Source organism: Salmo trutta, chromosome 14 (assembly GCF_901001165.1).
Source record: "Salmo trutta chromosome 14, fSalTru1.1, whole genome shotgun sequence".
Lineage (NCBI taxonomy): Eukaryota > Metazoa > Chordata > Actinopteri > Salmoniformes > Salmonidae > Salmo > Salmo trutta.
In genome coordinates this window covers 26,267,173-26,285,472 of record NC_042970.1, presented here as the reverse complement: position 1 = coordinate 26,285,472, position 18,300 = coordinate 26,267,173, and the positions used below count along the sequence as shown (strand labels likewise).

General features: G+C 44.3%; 1 protein-coding gene across 11 annotated transcripts in view; it reads right to left on the bottom strand.

Moving 5' to 3' along the window:
• The window catches only part of LOC115207684 (rap1 GTPase-activating protein 1), a 144,195-nt gene that overhangs the window by 40,251 nt on the left and 85,644 nt on the right, over positions 1–18,300 (bottom strand). For 8 of the 11 annotated variants that reach the window (XM_029775050.1, XM_029775054.1, XM_029775046.1 and 5 more), the window contains one exon: positions 7,770–7,863. Coding sequence is in view for 5 of the 11 variants with exons in the window: in XM_029775046.1 (XP_029630906.1) it covers positions 7,770–7,863 (94 nt within the window). In the remaining 6 variants the exon portion in view is untranslated. Of the gene's footprint in view, positions 1–7,769; positions 7,864–10,929; positions 10,988–11,445; positions 11,704–18,300 lie in introns of those variants that run through there. The other 3 variants (XM_029775051.1, XM_029775053.1, XM_029775052.1) reach the window with 2 other exon arrangements.

The window sequence follows — 18,300 nt, the reverse complement described above, 5'->3', positions numbered from 1 at the left end:
AGCCGTGATGGCTGGGCTATCTACTGAGAATATTGCAAAATGTGCTTTCACCGAAAAGCTATTTTAAAATCGGACATAGCGAGTGCATAGAGGAGTTCTGTATCTATAATTCTTTAAATAATTGTTACGTTTTTTGTGAACGTTTATCGTGAGTAATTTAGTAAATTCACCGGAAGTTTGCGGGGGGTATGCTAGTTCTGAACGTCACATGCTAATGTAAAAAGCTGGTTTTTGATATAAATATGAACTTGATTGAACAAAACATGCATGTATTGTATAACATAATGTCCTAGGGGTGTCATCTGATGAAGATCATCAAAGGTTAGTGCTGCATTTAGCTGTGGTTTGGATTTATGTGACATTATGTGCTAGCTTGAAAAATGGGTGTCTGATTATTTCTGGCTGGGTACTCTGCTGACATAATCTAATGTTTTGCTTTCCTTGTAAAGCCTTTTTGAAATCGGACAGTGTGGTTAGATAAAGGAGAGTCTTGTCTTTAAAATGGTGTAAAATAGTCATATGTTTGAAAAATTGATGTTTTTGTATTTTTGAGGAATTTGTAATTCGCGCCACGCCCATCATTGGCTATTGGAGCAGGTGTTCCGCTAGCGGAACATCTAGATGTAAGAGGTGCATCTCTAATCCAAAATTAAATCTAGAATTGGCTTCCTATTTCGCAACAAAGCATCCTTTACTCATGCTGCCAAACATACCCTCGTAAAACTGACCATCCTACCAATCCTCGACTTCGGCGATGTCATTTACAAAATAGCCTCCAACACTCTACTCAACAAATTGGATGCAGTCTATCACAGTGCCATCCGTTTTGTCACCAAAGCCCCATAAACTACCCACCACTGCGACCTGTATGCCTGTATGCCTGTATTGCCAAACCCACTGGCTCCAGGTCATCTACAAGTCTTTGCTAGGTAAAGCCCCGCCTTATCTCAGCTCACTGGTCACCATAGCAGCACCCACCCGTAGCATGCGCTCCAGCAGGTATATTTCACTGGTCACCCCCAAAGCCAATTCCTCCTTTGGCCACCTTTCCTTCCAGTTCTCTGCTGCCAATGACTGGAACGAACTGCAAAAATCAATGAAGCTGGAGACTCTTATCTCCCTCACTAACTTTAAGCACCAGCTGTCAGAGCAGCTCACATATCACTGCACCTGTACATAGCCCATCTGTAAATAGCCCATCCAACTACCTCATCCCCATACTGTATTTATTTATTTATCTTGCTCCTTTACACCCCAGTATCTCTACTTGCACATTCATCTTCTGCACGTCTATCACTCCAGTGTTTAATTGCTATATTGTAATTAATTCGCCACCCTGGCCTATTTACTGCCTTATCTCAACTCATTTGCACACAATGTATATAGACTTTTTTTCTACTATATTATTGACTGTATGTTTGTTTATTCCATGTGTAACTCAGTGTTGTCGTACGTGTCGAACTGCTTTGTTTTATCTTGGCCAGGTCGCAGTTGTAAATGAGAACTTGTTTTCAACTAGCCTACCTGGTTAAATAAAGGTGAAATAAAAAATGTGAAAATGTCAGAACAAAAACCAAGCCATGAAGTTGAAGGAATTGTCTGTAGACCTCCGCAACAGGATTGTTGTAACGGCTGTCGTAGAGAGGGGACCAAAGCGCAGCGTGTTGATTGTTCATGATGAATATTTATTTGAACTCAAAACACTAAAGGAAAAATAACAAAGAGAAAACGAAATCGCACAGTTCTGTCAGGTACATAAACTGAACAGAAGACAACTACCCACAAACACAGGTGGAAAAAAAAACCCTACTTAAGTATGATCTCCAATTAGAGACAACGAGGACCAGCTGCCTCTAATTGGAGATCATCCCAAACAACCCCAACATAGAAATAGAAAAACTAGAACCTAAACATAGATATACAAAACATAGAAAAACACAAAACACCCCCTGTCACGCCCTGACCTACTCTACCATAGAAAATAACATCTTACTATGGTCAGGATGTGACAATTGGGTCAAGGGACAGATCTGGGGAAGGGTACCCCAACATCTCTGCAGCATTGAAGATCCCCAAGAACACAGTGGCCTCCATCATTCTTAAGTGGAAGATGTTTGGAACCACCAAGGCTCTTCCTAGAGCTGGCTGCCCGGCCAAACAGAGCAAAAACCCAATGGTCACTCCGACAGAGTTCTCTGTGGAGATGGGCAAACGTTACAAAAGGACAACCATCTCTGCAGCACTCCACCAATCAGGCCTTTATGGTAGAGTGGCTAGACGGAAGCGACTCCTCAGTAAAAGGCACATGACAGCCCACTTGGAGTTTGCCAAAGGCACCTAAAGACTCTCAAACCATGAGAAAAAGATTCTCTGGTCTGATGATAACAAAATTGAACGCTTTGGCCTGAATGCCAAGCGTCACGTCTGGAGGAAACCTGGCACCATCCCTAAGGTGAAGCATGATGGTGGCAGCATCATGCTGTGGGGATGTTTTTCAGTGGGGGGACTGGGAGATTAGTCAGGATCGAGGCAAAGATGAACAGAGCAAAGTACAGAGAGATCCTTGATGAAAACCTGCTCCAGACCTCTCAGGACCTCAGACTGGGGCGAAAGTTCACCTTCCGACAGGACAACAACCCTAAGCACACAGCCAAGACAATGCAGGAGTGGCTTTGGGACAAGTCTCTGAATGTCCTTGAGTGGCCTAGCCAGATTCCGGACTTGAACCCGATCGAACATCTCTGGAGAGACATGAAAATAGCTGTGCAACAGAGCTTCCCATCCAGCCTGACAGCTTGAGAGGATCTGCAGAGAAGAATGGGAGAAACTCCCCAAATACAGGTGTGCCAATCTTGTAGCGTCATACCCAAGAAGACTCGATGCTGTAATCGCTGCCAAATGAGGTCTGAATACTTTACGGCACTGTATTTATGCCACTTTAAACGTATAATACAGATTGATGTCCTTTGTTAAATACAATTGAGGCTTTACTGTAAAGGACCTTCTGTTGTGTGAAGAGCTTTGAGTGAAGTGTACATTTACAAAAATGGCAGCAGACTAAGTTGGATTTTGTAGGAGAACACACATAACCAAACCTTCGTTCAGCATCAATATCGTAAAGAAGGTCAATCCTGTTGATATTGCAAAGATGTGTACAAACGTTTGAGGTGTTGTGAAACAACAAAGGCTACAGGGTGACAAACAGCAAACATTTGATATTGAAACACACTGAGAGACAACAAATCTGTATTACCAGACTGAGTCATGCTAGCTATGTGGTCAATGCCATGCTTCCCATTGACATCCATGCATAACGTGAAATTAAGCGGAAGTTACGATTCTCCACTGGATGTGTTGGGAAGCGAAATACCCTGCATAGCTAATGTTAAAATGAAGTAAAAACTGCTCAAATCTCAGCTCGCTGTCTGTCTACTGCACAGTGTAGCTTAAAATGGAAACCATGTATTCACAGAGAGAGGGGATTTGGGCAAAATGATGAGAGAAGTAATAACCAGACAGCATAGTGAACAGATCACAGCTCTCTTTCTCAAGCCCCATCATCATATTGAGACTCCAAGTATACGTTACCTTAATTTCCTTTTACGAGTCCTTTCATTTAAACACTCCAGGTTAGTGCTCTAGAATAGATGCAATAATGAGCCTCTCTCCCACTGAATCACTTTTGCTGCCTCCCTGGCCTGGGGGCCTAAACGCTATGCATTTTTATATGTATTTTTTCGGACTTAATTACCAGATCTGGTTTGTGTGAGTGCCATGACGCTCCCCAGACCCTAAATAAAAAAGCTTGGTGGAGCTCAGTGACAATGCACCTCACGGCCCAGGGCCTAGATTAATTGGGTTAAGGTTAGAATAAGGGTTATGGGAAGGGTTAAATAAAAATGCTACAGTTGTCCCCGACGTGACTCGAACACACAACCTTTGGATTGCTAGACGGTCGCAGTATACGCCTAAACATCCTCCGCGACCAACCTCACTACTTTTGTTTCTGTCTAAAGTAACTAGAAAATTAGTAGATATCATATGTCTTGGAGGTGCTTAGAAATATGTATAGTACCAGGCTGGAGGGAGAGACAGTTGCTGAGGCTTATCTGATATCAATGAGATATAGAGCACTGTCGTGCTCTATAAATGATATGACATGCTATTTTATGAAATCGATGAATTGATTACATGATTGAATTAAACCATGCAACAATTATACCATTAATAACATGGGGCACCACGAAAGCATTAATTTATATAGAGCGGTTATCTCCCGAATCCACTCTCTTAAAGATCTGAAGATCTTTTATATCAATAGCAGTCAATTATTAATCGTCACCTCGATCGGTCTCATTCTGATTGTCGTAAGTACTTGGTTATCTGCACGAACCCTAGCTAATAAGTTGAATCAGCAATACACAAATTGTCTTCATTATTTATTTACAAATACCTAAATAATCACACAGAACTATATATATATATATATATATATATATCATCCTCCTTCTTTAGTGAATATATATATATATATATACACACACACAGGATAGATCACACATCGATTACTAATCATGTCATGAAAAGCCCCTAGTGGGCTAACCCGATATGACGGCTGGTTACACAGAGGAAGGGGATTGGGTTTGAATGAAAGAGCGGGAAGACTGAGGGACAAAGGGATTGAATCTCTATCGGACCTTGAGAAGCTATGCTACAGTAAATACAGAGTTTTATGCATTCTAATAACCGCCCATTCGGAAGAGGAAAATGCAAGATAGCAGCAGCGTAGCCTAGTGGTTAGAGCGTTGGCCTAGTAACCGAAAGGTTGCAAGTTTGAATCCCTGAGCTGACAAGGTACAAATCTGTCATTCTGCCCCTGAACAAGGCAGTTAACCCACTGTTCCTAGGCTTTCATTGAAAATAAGAATTTGTTCTTAACTGACTTGCCTAGTAAAATAAAAAAAAACTCTGAGCTGTGCTTTGATAGATGGGTCAAAGATGGAAGACTGGTTTACCCAGCAGAGATCACCATTGTCCTTTGAATAATCTTTCTGGTTGTTGTGTTGTAGAGTGGATAAGTTAAAGTACCCTGTTGTTCTTCTGGCCACATACGTTTACAGCTGCAGCTGATAACTTGACGTCTAGAAGGTATCACTTCTTCTTTCGTGAATAAACATTCAAAGTTCATACCAAGTTGCCATAATCAGCTCGCGCTGTATTCTGGCTGGTCTAGTCGAAATTCACCATTCCAGTGTGGTGATCGTCACCTCCATGGTTAAATTCACCCTTTAAAACGTTAGGACAGCAGTCTTAACATTTCTGGAACTAAATGTTCATTTCGTTTGGTTGTAGTTGAAATTAGCCCTTTTAAACGTATGGACACCAGTCCTCAGGTCATCGCTAACAAAGTTTGACTTCCGTCAACGGGTTTTTGTACTGGGGGGAGAAGGGCATGTTTCACAGTTCTCAACCAATGTCTGTTCACTTGGGCATGGCCACTGAGTGGGCTTACGTTTTACTATGAAACAATTCTCTTATTTAGGAGGCTAAAATTACATTTAATCTTTTCACAAATAGTTTCACATTTAAACATTTAAATTGCACAACAATTCCATGTGAATCTGATAACTAGAATGTGTAGACTTTCCAAGATACAATTTATGTCATCCTATCATCAGATATAATGTCCCAGACAACAACTGATCTGACATCATATTTTTTAAGTACCAACGGACACTTTCAACTGGTTGAGAAAGGGAAATATTGTTTATTCCCCAACCTTTTGATGGTACCATACTTTCTCTGTGGTAACACAGGGCTTTCCAAGAGTCCATTTTGTAGAGTGGAGAGAAAAGGGGGAAAGGTATTTATGGGGGGTCATAAACCTCACCCAACAACGCAACATTATGACAGCACTTACACTGACCCTATTGACCACAAATCAATGACTACGATCACTATAAGGCTGTTGCATAAAAGGACTTGACACTTTCAGCTATTCCAGACTATTTCAGACTATTTCAAACCCATAGTATAATGGAAGGGACCTGACAAACTGGGCTGAGGAAGATGGACCTGATTCCCTGGTCTATTCCATCACCACTATAACCCATAGCCCCCATCACAGCTTTCATCTCGCCCCACCACACTCCAATACCAGATACCTGAATTTCCCATCCTCTACCTGTGGTGAGACCTGCCAATGTTTTGGCCACGCCAACCTACCGTCCACTCCTCTCCAATCATGACCTCTGAGAAAATCCATCATTCATTGTGGCCATCAGGGGCAGGCTCCTGCATGACCTTCCTCTGGCCAGCAGCGGTAAAGCACAACGTTTACACTACAGCAGCTGCTCTGGTCTGCTCTGCTCTCCACACATCCTTCCATCAGAGGGATTGACTGATGCAGTGGGTAGCAGTGTCTCCAGGACCACCACCAACACCAGAGAAAAATCTGCAGGCTGAGGTACTAAGGCACTGAGCCACAGCACACAGCAGTGAAAATATGCCTAGATACTACAGCAATACAGTCTGGACCAAAGGCATTTACCTGATACAGCTACATTGATGAAGAACTCTGTGATTTATAGTCTGCTGAATTTGTTCATATATTACAAGATAATGCATTATGCATAACTATCATTGACAGCTTCTTGACAAGGACATTCACCTATAAATGTGTGCATTACTGCAGATTTAATCATTGAATATTCCTCATGTCCAAACGAATCACATCACCTGGGTTCGTAGATCAGCATAAATGAATTCCCATGAGCCAAAACCACAGAGAGTGATTCAGTCATCTGAGTGACAGCAGGCTTACAGAGGTTGAGGATGGACCACCAGAGTCTAGACCACTGAATCTCTTTACCTCACTCTAACACTCCAATTCCATAATGTAAGGGGTAGATGTGGGTTTTTGAGACACAGATATTCTTTAGGAAACCTTACGTACCTGTGATGAGCTGGGACCCAATAATCAAAACAATTTGCTAAAATCTTTATTTATATGTGAAATTGAGAGCATTCTCTATATTCCTCAGCCCCCAGTATCATATCATTATTTAAGGTGTTTTGTAAGTGCACCTACTAGCATCTTCCGGACTATAAAACAAAAGATTTGTCCTTGGATGTTGGAACAACCTATATATTATTTTATCTAAAAGTAGTAGATCATAGGCCCTTGATAATGACTTTGATTTGAATAAATAGCCGACCTAACCCCAGCAACTTGTGGCATACAGGCCATCACCTCCGTGTGAGTTAGTCAGAGCAGACTATCGACTAGATTACAGCTAGATAATAACAAATAAATAATAATATTCATTTCGTGGGTGCTTATATTTGTCCTATTTGGAAATGTTTTTTTTGTGTTGCATATCTCAACTCTCCCTGAGACACCCTTGGAGAGTGGTGTCACAGCTAGGGTCTGCCATTATCAATGGTGACCCTGACGCAATAATGGGTTAGGTGCCTTGCTCAAGGGCACATCGACAGATTTTATTTTCACCTTGTTGGATGGGGGATTCAAACTAGCAACCCTTCGGTAACAAACGCTCTAACCGCTAGGCTACCTGCCACCCCTGTCTGATTGGTGACACCTTTCACCTGCACACAGAGTAGGGCAATAGAACAACACAGGGAGGAGTGGAGCTGAATAGAAAAGAGGAAAGAAAGAGGTAAGAGAGAGACTTGTGAAAAGAGGTGAGAGGTCAAGGCTCAATACTAGAGCTGACAGGGTGCAGTTGGGGCTTGGACCCCGCTCCTACCTTTGATAATGAGTGAGCACGATACGGAGGATGGGAGTGTGACAGCAAGGGCTCTAGTGTGTCAGAGATACGAGGAATCCTTCCATCCTGTTTGCTGTGAATCACAAAGGAAAAGTTTGAGTTATTGACATGGATATATTATGACATTATGGGTTACTGTTAGGGGTAGGGTCGATTACATTGGAAAAATCATGTTTGGTTGGTTTTGAGTTGAACATCTCCGGTAGAGATCAGAGAAACGGTAGCGTAAATTCTGGCAATCACGGAGGTGCGAGATTTAACCTCACCACATTAAAGAGAGGTGCACACTGTAGATGATGTGACTGAGCTGACTGTCTTTCCAGTCTCCCCCCAGTAAATACTTGGGATTAACCCATAATTGTCTTTCTGTCTTGCTCGACTGGGCTACAGTGTTGTCCCCTGAGCCTGTGAAGTGGTGGGGACAGGCTATTACTAGGGCTGTCAGGCAACTGGAATGTCTGAACCATTAAAATAGAATTTGAAATTACTGGGTAGTTCTTTGGTTTGAACAACAGAGTGAAAAGGGAGGTTAAGATCTCCTCTTCCATCCCTCCCTCTGTCTGATCATGTTTTCTCTGGTGACAAGATCTTATTAGCAGCCTGGCCAAAGCTGTGTGATTGAGTCAAAACATGTTACTTCACACAACGTCTCACAAAGCAGTCAACTGCTGGATCGACTGGCAGTCAGGCTTTTAACGGCCCATATTAAATAAATGGAAGACCCTTCTACACACAGAACCTTGAACAGAGGGCACCACGCTGAGGCTTGAAGCAGGAGGCATTCTATTAATGAGTAAGGCTTGGCACAACAACCTGGCTGGCAGGGAAGGTGAGCTGCTGAGAATATGTAAATCTCTCTCTCTCTCTCACATACGCACACACAGGCACGCACACACACATACACATGCATGCACACTTTTCAATCACATGGCACAGGGGGTGGTTTGGAGGTTCAATAAGCCTATTTACCAAGTGGTGTTGTTATCCTTAAATTTCAGCTGTACTCAGCTGAAGGGTTCCCTGCTCATTAACCCTGCAGAAACCGTCAGTGCACACCACTGAACATCACTGACAACACACTGTTGACCTGGAGCAGACACTCCTTTAACAGCATTATTTCATATCTTCTATATGAAAACATTGCAGAATCATGTCGGAGAGCTCATTTCTTAACCAAAGCATGGCACATCATAATATTGCCCCACTACAAAGCAGGGCCTTGCAGTGCTTATTCCATCCTACAACAGTACGACACGTTGGCATCTGGTAGTAGGCTGGTTTAGATGGCGGCTGGGTAAAGCAGGCACTAATACACAGGGAGGGATCAGAGGGTTCAGCCTGACAACTGGTCACCTCACCCCAGGAACACACTCAGCCTGCTTAATGGATCGGATTACGGGAGCAGAATGTGTGTGTGTGTGTGTGTGTGTGTGTGTGCGCGCCCATCAATGGTAGCTTAAAAGCCACCAAACAAAGCACACATCCAGTGAGTGTGTCATCATCTCAACACTAAGGGTGAGCAGAGAGAAGAGATGATGGTCTCACAGTGTGACTGGTGACAGTAGCAATACTATTTGGGATAGTATTGCTACTGTGTTTCACATCCCAATACCAATTACAGGGACACCTGCCACACTATGAATGTTTAAAAAATACACTGAGTCCAGATCAATGGTTTCGCGCACCTCGAGTTAGTACTACGTACAGTAATCTAATACATTTTTATTTAATAGTAACACTGGCCTAAATGACAGAACATTGTGAGAAACAAGTGATTGGTGCAGCTAGTCATCCATAAGTGGCTCAGTTAACAGACTGCAGTGGAGGAGTGATTGGCAGAGAGAGAGCATGTCCTGGTCCAGGTCTAATCTGGAGAACTGAATCAGAGAATGAGAGTCATGCAGCCATTACATAATACAGCTGTCCAAAAATAGCCCCCGGTGAAGAGGTCACCAACCTTAAACCACAAATCTGATTAAGATGCCACTACCATGAATGCTGTGTGTGTGTGTGTGTGTGTGTGTGTGTGTGTGTGTGTGTGTGTGTGTGTGTGTGTGTGTGTGTGTGTGTGTGTGTGTGTGTGTGTGTGTGTGTGTGTGTGTGTGTGTGTGTGTGTGTCCCACACTGACCGTGGACACTTCCAGTCAAGGAGAACATTTTAAACCTGAAAAGCCTTCCTCCACACAGTACTGCTGGGTCATGGGCTCTGATAAGATGATGCAAATTAGCTCTCTCTACTCCTCTGGTGGGTGTGGAGTATACCTGGAAATACAAATGAGCTGGACTGGTTTGCATGTATTGCAACAAAATGGAATGACAAATGCATTTCTCTAGTCCCTGAGCTGCAGAGAAAGCGTGAGAGAGCATGATTGCACCAAGACAATAGCTCAATATCCTAAGTAATGTGTTCCCTGTTTGGTATAATCCATACCAGTCAAAATGTATAAACACATCTCCTGCAGAACATTGAAAAGGTTGCAATGTGGAGGGCAAACATTCACTAATTATTGGTGCAATCAACAGATCGATACTATGGTTCAAGATGCAGTAGAAATCCAATTTGATCTAGTGATTAACTTCAGCAGCAAACCAAGTCTGTTGAGGAGGGCTTATATTATACAGTAACATACCAACATGTACTTAATGAGGTATAGCATCAATGCAGGGGTCTGGGACATAGTCCCTAATAAAGCTTCATGAAGACATTGAGTATTTAATGCGTCACTAAGTGTTATCTCATCAGGACAGCACAACAAAATCTCCAAAGAAAACACCATATCTGGCCATAACTGCAGCAAGAGAGATATGGCATGGCTGGCCCTTTTAATTAGGGCAAGTGGGGCCGTTAATTATGTCTTGTGGGGCTGTCTATGGTGCAGTCTGCAGATTATGGAGTGTGTTGGCGTTTTAATTATGGCATATTTTGCAGTATGTTAACTGTCATATGTCAGCTGTCAGTGAAACCAAAACTAACCTTGACAGTTAAGTTTAGGTATAAATTCTGAGTGGTTAAGCTTAATGTTTGGGACAGGGTTAACCTTGACGATTAAGTTTAAGCATTCATTCCGACTGGTTAAGGTAAGGGTTAAGGTTTGGAATAGGGTTAAAACAGAAAAACAAAAGATGAAAAAACACGTACCTAGTACTGGGATTGAACTTGCGATCCTCTGAGCCATAGCTCACGGTTTGAGCCCATCCTCAACCCCACCCACAACACCCTAGCTTGTCGTGAACCTACTGGATGGTCATAGGCACTCGCGTTGCCTGTAATGATGGTAGGAAATTTCAATGGAAATAAAATGACACCCCATGCCATAATTTCAATATGCCTAAATACGTCCTGGGATTGCAAACATAGCCAAGAGACATAAAACCATGAATCCAAGCACTATCAGATTCCTGGATCAACATCAAATATACAAACACCCCTCTACTACACCAACATACTCAGTAATCACCTGTCTTCTTATAGCTAAAATCTAGCATAATGGTCCCGTCTTTCTCTTCCACTGCCCAAACCCACCTGTCCTCTACCCACACACACTGATAGTTACCGGAGCTTAACCAGCCAGTCCAGCCAGACAGAACACAGACAGACAGCAGGCTATCTAATCAACCGCAGCAGCTAATGCACAATGAAAGCAGAGTTACTTACTCTAGGCACCAGTGTGAGCAGAGCGAGTGGAGTGCAGAGGCAGGTCCAGCATGGGATGAAGAGATCAGTGGACGATCATCACTGCTCTATGCAGCAGAACCTAGCCAGGAAAGTGCTGGATACAACTATGTTCTCTCCCTCTCGCTGTCTCCGTCTCTCACAGGCTCTTAGCTTCTACCTTTCCTCTCCTTTTACTTAATTGCTTCAGAGTGGTCTTTTGCTATCGCTCACCTCCAAATGTCTTCCGCTCTTTCTCTCTTTCCTTCTCTCCCTCTACTTCTCTGTCTGATTCAGTGTTAGCGCTCTAACACCTGCTGTTAGATCTCAGCCTCTCCTGTCAGATGATGCTGTGGAAAGCTCCCCTCTCTCCCCTCCCTTCCTCATTACTCTTTCTCCCCCTCCCTCCCCCTCTCTCTCCTTCTCTCACATGAACACACACACACACACACACACACACACACACACACACACACACACACACACACACACACACACACACACACACACACACACACACACACACACACACACACACACACGAGTGAGCAGAGTGCAGTGGGTGTATGGACACGAGTGAGCAGAGTGCAGTGGGTGTATGGACATGAGTGAGCAGAGTGCAGTGGGTGTATGGACATGAGTGAGCAGAGTGCAGTGGGTGTATGGACATGAGTGAGCAGAGTGCAGTGGGTGTATGGACATGAGTGAGCAGAGTGCAGTGGGTGTATGGACATGAGTGAGCAGAGTGCAGTGGGTTTATGGACATGAGTGAGCAGAGTGCAGTGGGTGTATGGACATGAGTGAGCAGAGTGCAGTGGGTGTATGGACATGAGTGAGCAGAGTGCAGTGGGTGTATGGACATGAGTGAGCAGAGTGCAGTGGGTGTATGGACATGAGTGAGCAGAGTGCAGTGGGTGTATGGACATGAGTGAGCAGAGTACAGTGGGTGTATGGACATGAGTGAGCAGAGTGCAGTGGGTGTATGGACATGAGTGAGCAGAGTGCAGTGGGTGTATGGACATGAGTGAGCAGAGTGCAGTGGGTGTTTGGACATGAGTGAGCAGAGTGCAGTGGGTGTATGGACATGAGTGAGCAGAGTGCAGTGGGTGTATGGACATGAGCGAGCAGAGTGCAGTGGGTGTATGGACATGAGTGAGCAGAGTGCAGTGGGTGTATGGACATGAGCGAGCAGAGTGCAGTGGGTTTATGGACATGAGTGAGCAGAGTGCAGTGGGTGTATGGACATGAGCGAGCAGAGTGCAGTGGGTTTATGGACATGAGTGAGCAGAGTGCAGTGGGTGTATGGACATGAGTGAGCAGAGTGCAGTGGGTGTATGGACATGAGTGAGCAGAGTGCAGTGGGTGTATGGACATGAGCGAGATTCATGATGCGAAGTGCTAAGAAGGACATTATCTACCATACAAGATATCAAATCACTCAGTCCCCATTATCTACCTCATCCCTCTGACAATAATTATCACATCCAGCCCATGCTCCATTTGACTCTGTAGCAGACAGCTGAAAGCGCAAAAAAAATATCTAATGTCAAACATAGATTATGGATTCACATATGGAGATTAAAATAGCAGAATAGACAAAGGACAAAGTCAGCTATTAACCAATGATTCTGCTGAGATTCTGTCTTTCATAGAGGACAATTCAAATAAAACACAGTCAAATGCATCTGTAAATAGCATAATCTTCAAATGATGTCTACCAGGACGAGAAGTCTATCTCATTCCCCACTGAGCCAGACTTCAGTCTCTTTCCACCTCCCCTATGAGTACTTACCAGATATGCTGCACCTTATGGAGGATTGTGTCAGTGAAGCTCACTCTCCTGGTTCCAAGGCCCATGCTACCTGCTCCTGTCCTCTTGCTCTGAGGCATGTTCTCTGGCTGCTGCCTGCTGCAGCTCTACACTGGAGGAGGGTTCCACCTGGACCTGCCTGGACCGCCCAGGCTCAGCTAGACAAAGGACCAGGGTGGATGCCCATTGGTGAGGAAACCAAAGGCCATTGATGGGAGGAAGACTTGGTCCACACCCAGCTCAGAGTTTACTCTTACAGGCCTGCCCAGAGCTCCCTAAAGCCCATTGTCTGGGTGTGGTTCCACACCAGTCTCAATAGACACACAAAACCATTTTGTCTTAGTTTTTCACAGCCAGTAGTTTCCCCCTGTCTATCTCCCAGGTGAACTACTTTGGAACTCACACAGGGAAGATCATTTTACCTCCGATAACCTTTCCCCTCAGGAGACGACAACCAGACCGAGACCCAGGCAGCCTGGAAGGGTCTGATGAGGTGTGTGGCATGTGAGGCTAGACATACATCTCAATCTGGGCCTCTCCAATTGGCAAAGCTGACAATAGGATGAGCAGTGTATCATTGTTCCCAAACAGTGTGAGAATGAGGGAGTCAAACCAGGTCATGGGGAGTCAATTTCCTAAATCATTCTCATTGTCAGCCCAGACAAAGATCAATGTATTTGAGTAATATTTATAAAAAGAATGCTCTTTGGCCTGTGTTAATACTAATTAAAGGGATGTATAATACCCCGTTTGCCTGGAGTTTAATCTCTCTCACTATCTCTCCCCCCATTCACTTCCTCCCCATTCATTCACTCACTCACTCCCCCTCTCTCTCTCTCTCTCTCGCTCTCTCTCTCTCTCCCCCCCATTCACTCCCTCCCCATTCACTCCCTCTCCCACTGCCCCTGCAGTCATCTGTGGAGCCAGCTAGGCTAAATTTCACATTTACACACTGTCATACTGCAGATACTTCACTCCATGCTGAGAGACTAACACTCCCTATGTGGGAGGAGGCACAGATACTATATTGAGTGTGTGTGACAAAGAGAGGTAAGGAGAGGGGCAATGGCCTCCTCACTGAGTGTGACTGAAGGAGTAACTTTATCACGTTCTTTATCAGTAAGTAACTCCTGTCTGGCCTGTCCTAGGGCTGTGGGATTCATTGTTCCCTCTGAGTCTGCTGGGACTAGGAGGACTACACATGGCTAGACGCACAGCACATGAGAACCCTGTCAACCCTGCTTCTCACCTCTGCTTCTCATAATTCCATTGTGTTTGGAACTCTAACTCCATTGATTTTGTTAGCCCTGTGCTGGAAACAGTGTGGTGTGAGACAGCACGACAGCCCGGCAGACAGACAGGCAAGGCCATGGCCCCTGTCCCCAGTCCCCTGAAGCCCAACGTGATGATGGAATACAGGCAGGCAGCAGCCTCCTAGTTCATTCCCAGTGTCAGCGCCAGTCACCCTGACCACTGGGGATGGAGGTAAGCTCCTCTGCTCCGTAATGAGCTCCGGCCCGACCCAGGTCATCCTTTGTCCCTGTGCTTCAGTGTACTGTACTGCTCTGATCTGGTCATGGTCCGATGGGAGCCCAGCTCAGCTGTGGCTTTTGCTTTGCTGACAAGGTGACTAATTAGGTGATTACAGTCATTAAGAGGATGGCCAGTGATCTCAGCAGGTGCTCCAGGTGGACATCAGTGGCTGACTGAAGTGCATTCAACTCCAAAAGCAGCAAAAAGCAAAGCTAGCCATACTCAAGGCTAGCCATGACTATACCACCAGTTGAAAGCAGCAGAGTTAAATATAGAAATTGTGTTCAAAACAAATGTTAGAGGTGTATCTGAACCACTCAGGTATTGTTATGCTGATGCATCTAGACACACAATCCCCAAAGCACTGTGATTTTTTTGTTCAAACTACTTCAAACAAATCAATCAAATAAAACAAAATTGGTCACATACACGTTTAGCAGATGTTATTGCGGGTGTAGCGAAATGCTTGTGTTTCTAGTGCAGTAATATCTAACAATTTCACAACAATACACACAGATCTAAGTAAAGGAATGGAATTAAGAATATATAAATATATGGACGAGCAATGTCAGAGCGGCATAGACTAAGATACAGTAGAATAGAATACAGTATATACATATGAGATGAGTAAAGCAAAACATGTACACATTATTAAAGTGACTAGTGTTTCATTTATTAAAGTGGCCAGTGATTTCAAGTCTATGTATATAGGCAGCAGCCTCTAATGTGCTAGTGATGGCTATTCAACAGTCTGATGGCCTTGAGATAGAAGCTGTTTTTCATTCTCTCGGTCCCAGCTTTGATGCACCTGTACTGACCTCGCCTTCTGGATGATAGCAGGGTGAACAGGCAGTGGCTCGGGTGGTTTGTATTTGTATTTATTATGGATCCCCATTAGCTGCTGCCAAAGCAGCAGCTACTCTTCCTGGGTTCCAGCAAAATGTAGGCAGTTTATACAATTTTAAAAACATTACAATACATTCACAACACACTGTGTGCCCTCAGGCCCCGACTCCACCACTCTAGAGGAAAAAGAAACGCACACCTATTAAGGCGAGATGCTGGCTAGCGGAGTAGAAAACTTGAAAATAAGGGAGAGCCGCACACTCTAGGAGCTCAGATGCAAAATGGAATATCAAACGTTTCGACAGCCAAGCTGTCTTCATCAGGGTTTATCTACCACATATCTACCACATATCTACAGTACTAAATCCATGTGTATATATAGTGCGTATGTTATCGTGTGTGTGTGTGTGTGTGTGTGTGTGTGTGTGTGTGTGTGTGTGTGTGTGTGTGTGTGTGTGTGTGTGTGTGTGTGTGTGTGTGTGTGTGAATGCATGTGTCTGTGCCAATGTTTGTGTTGCTTCACAGTCCCCACTGTTCCATGAGAGTTTTTTTTATCTGTTTTTTTAAATGTAATTTTACTGCTTGCCTCAGTTACTTGATGTGGAATAGAGTTCCATGTAGGCATGGCTCTATGTAGTACTATGTGCCTCCCATAGTCTGTTCTGGACTTGGGGACTGTGAAGAGACCTCTTGTGGCATGTCTTGTGGGGTATGCATGGGTGTCCGAGCTGTGTGCCAGTAGTTTAGACAGACAGCGTGATACATTTAACATGTCAATACCTCTCATAAATAAAAGTAGTGATGAAGTCAATCTCTTCTCCACTTTCAGCCAGGAGAGATTGACATGCATATTATTCATATTAGCTCTCTGTGTACATCCAAGGGCCAGCCGTGCTGCCCTGTTCTGAGCCAACTGCAATTTTCCTAAGTCCTTTTTTATGGCACCTGACCACATGACTGAACAGTAGTCAAGGTGCGACAAAACTAGGACCTGTAGGACCTACCTTGTTTATAGTGGGTTAAGAAGGCAAAGCATCACTTTAATATAGACAGACTTCTCCCCATCTTAGCTACTACTGCATCAATATGTTTTGCAACAACATGGCGTCAACAGAGATGGTCGCCTCGCTTCACGTTCTTAGGAAACTATGCAGTATTTTGTTTTTTGATGTATTATTTCTTACACTGTTACCCCAGGAAATCTTAAGTCTTATTACATACAGCCGGGAAGAACTATTGGATATAATAGCAACGTCAACTTACCAACATTAAGACTAGGATTACGACTTTCCCGAAGCGGATCCTCTGTTTGTACCACCACCCAGGACAATGGATCGGATCCCAGTAGGCGAACCAAAACAACGGCGCCGCAGGAGGGGCAGATGGAGCGGTCTTCTGGTCAGACGGAGCGGTCTTCGGGTCATCGCCCACCGCTCCCGAGTATACTACTCGCCAATGTCCAGTCTCTTGACAATAAGGTAGATGAAATTCAAGCAAGGGTTGCCTTCCAGAGAGACATCAGAGATTGTAACATTCCCTGTTTCACGGAAACATGGCTCACTCGGGATACGTTATCAGAGTCGGTACAGCCACCCGGTTTCTTCATGCATCGTGCCGACAGAAACAAACATCTCTCTGGTAAGAGATGCCTTATGATTAACGAGTCGTGGTGTGATCATAACTTGATAACTCAAGTAATTTTGTTCACCTGACCTAGAATTCCTTACAATCAAATGCCGACCGCATTATCTACAAAGAGAATTCTCTTCGATTATAATCACAGCTTCGATCATGTGGACTGGGAGATGTTCTGGATAGCCTCAGACAACAACATTGATGTATATGCTGATTCGGTTAACGAGTTTATTAGCAAGTGCATCGGTGATATTTTACCCACGGTGACTATTAAAACCTTCCCCAACCAGAAACCGTGGATTGATGGCAGCAGTCGTAAAAAACGGAAAGCGCGAACCACTACTTTTAATCATGGCAAGGCGACCGGAAACATGACCGAATACAATCAGTGTAGCTATTCCCTCCGCAAGGCAATCAAACAAGCTAAGCGTCAGCATAGAGACAAAGTAGAGTCGCAATTCAATGGCTCAGACACGAGGTGTATGTGGCAGGGTCTACAGTCAATCACGGATTACAAAAAGAAAACCAGCCCCATTGCGGACACCGACGTCTTGCTCCCAGACAAACTAACAACTTCTTTGCTCGCTTTGAGGACAAGACAGTGCCACTGACACGGCCCACTACCAAAACCTGCGGGCTCTCCTTCACCGCAGCCAACGTGAGTAAAGCATTTAAACGTGTTAACCCCCGCAAGGCTGCCGGCCCAGACGGCATCCATAGCTGCGCCCTCAGAGCATGCGCAGACCAGATGGCTGGTGTGTTTACAGACATATTCAATCAATCCCTATCCCAGTCTGCTGTTCCCACATGCTTCAAGAGGGCCACCATTGCTCCTGTTCCCAAGAAAGCTAAGGTAACTGAGCTAAACGACTATCGCCCTGTAGCACTCACTTCAATCATCACGAAGTGCTTTGAGAGACTAGTCAAGGATCATATCACCTCCACCCTACCTCACACCCTAGACCTACTCCAATTTTCTTACCGCCCCAATAGGTCCACAGACAACGCAATCACAATCACACTGCACACTGCCA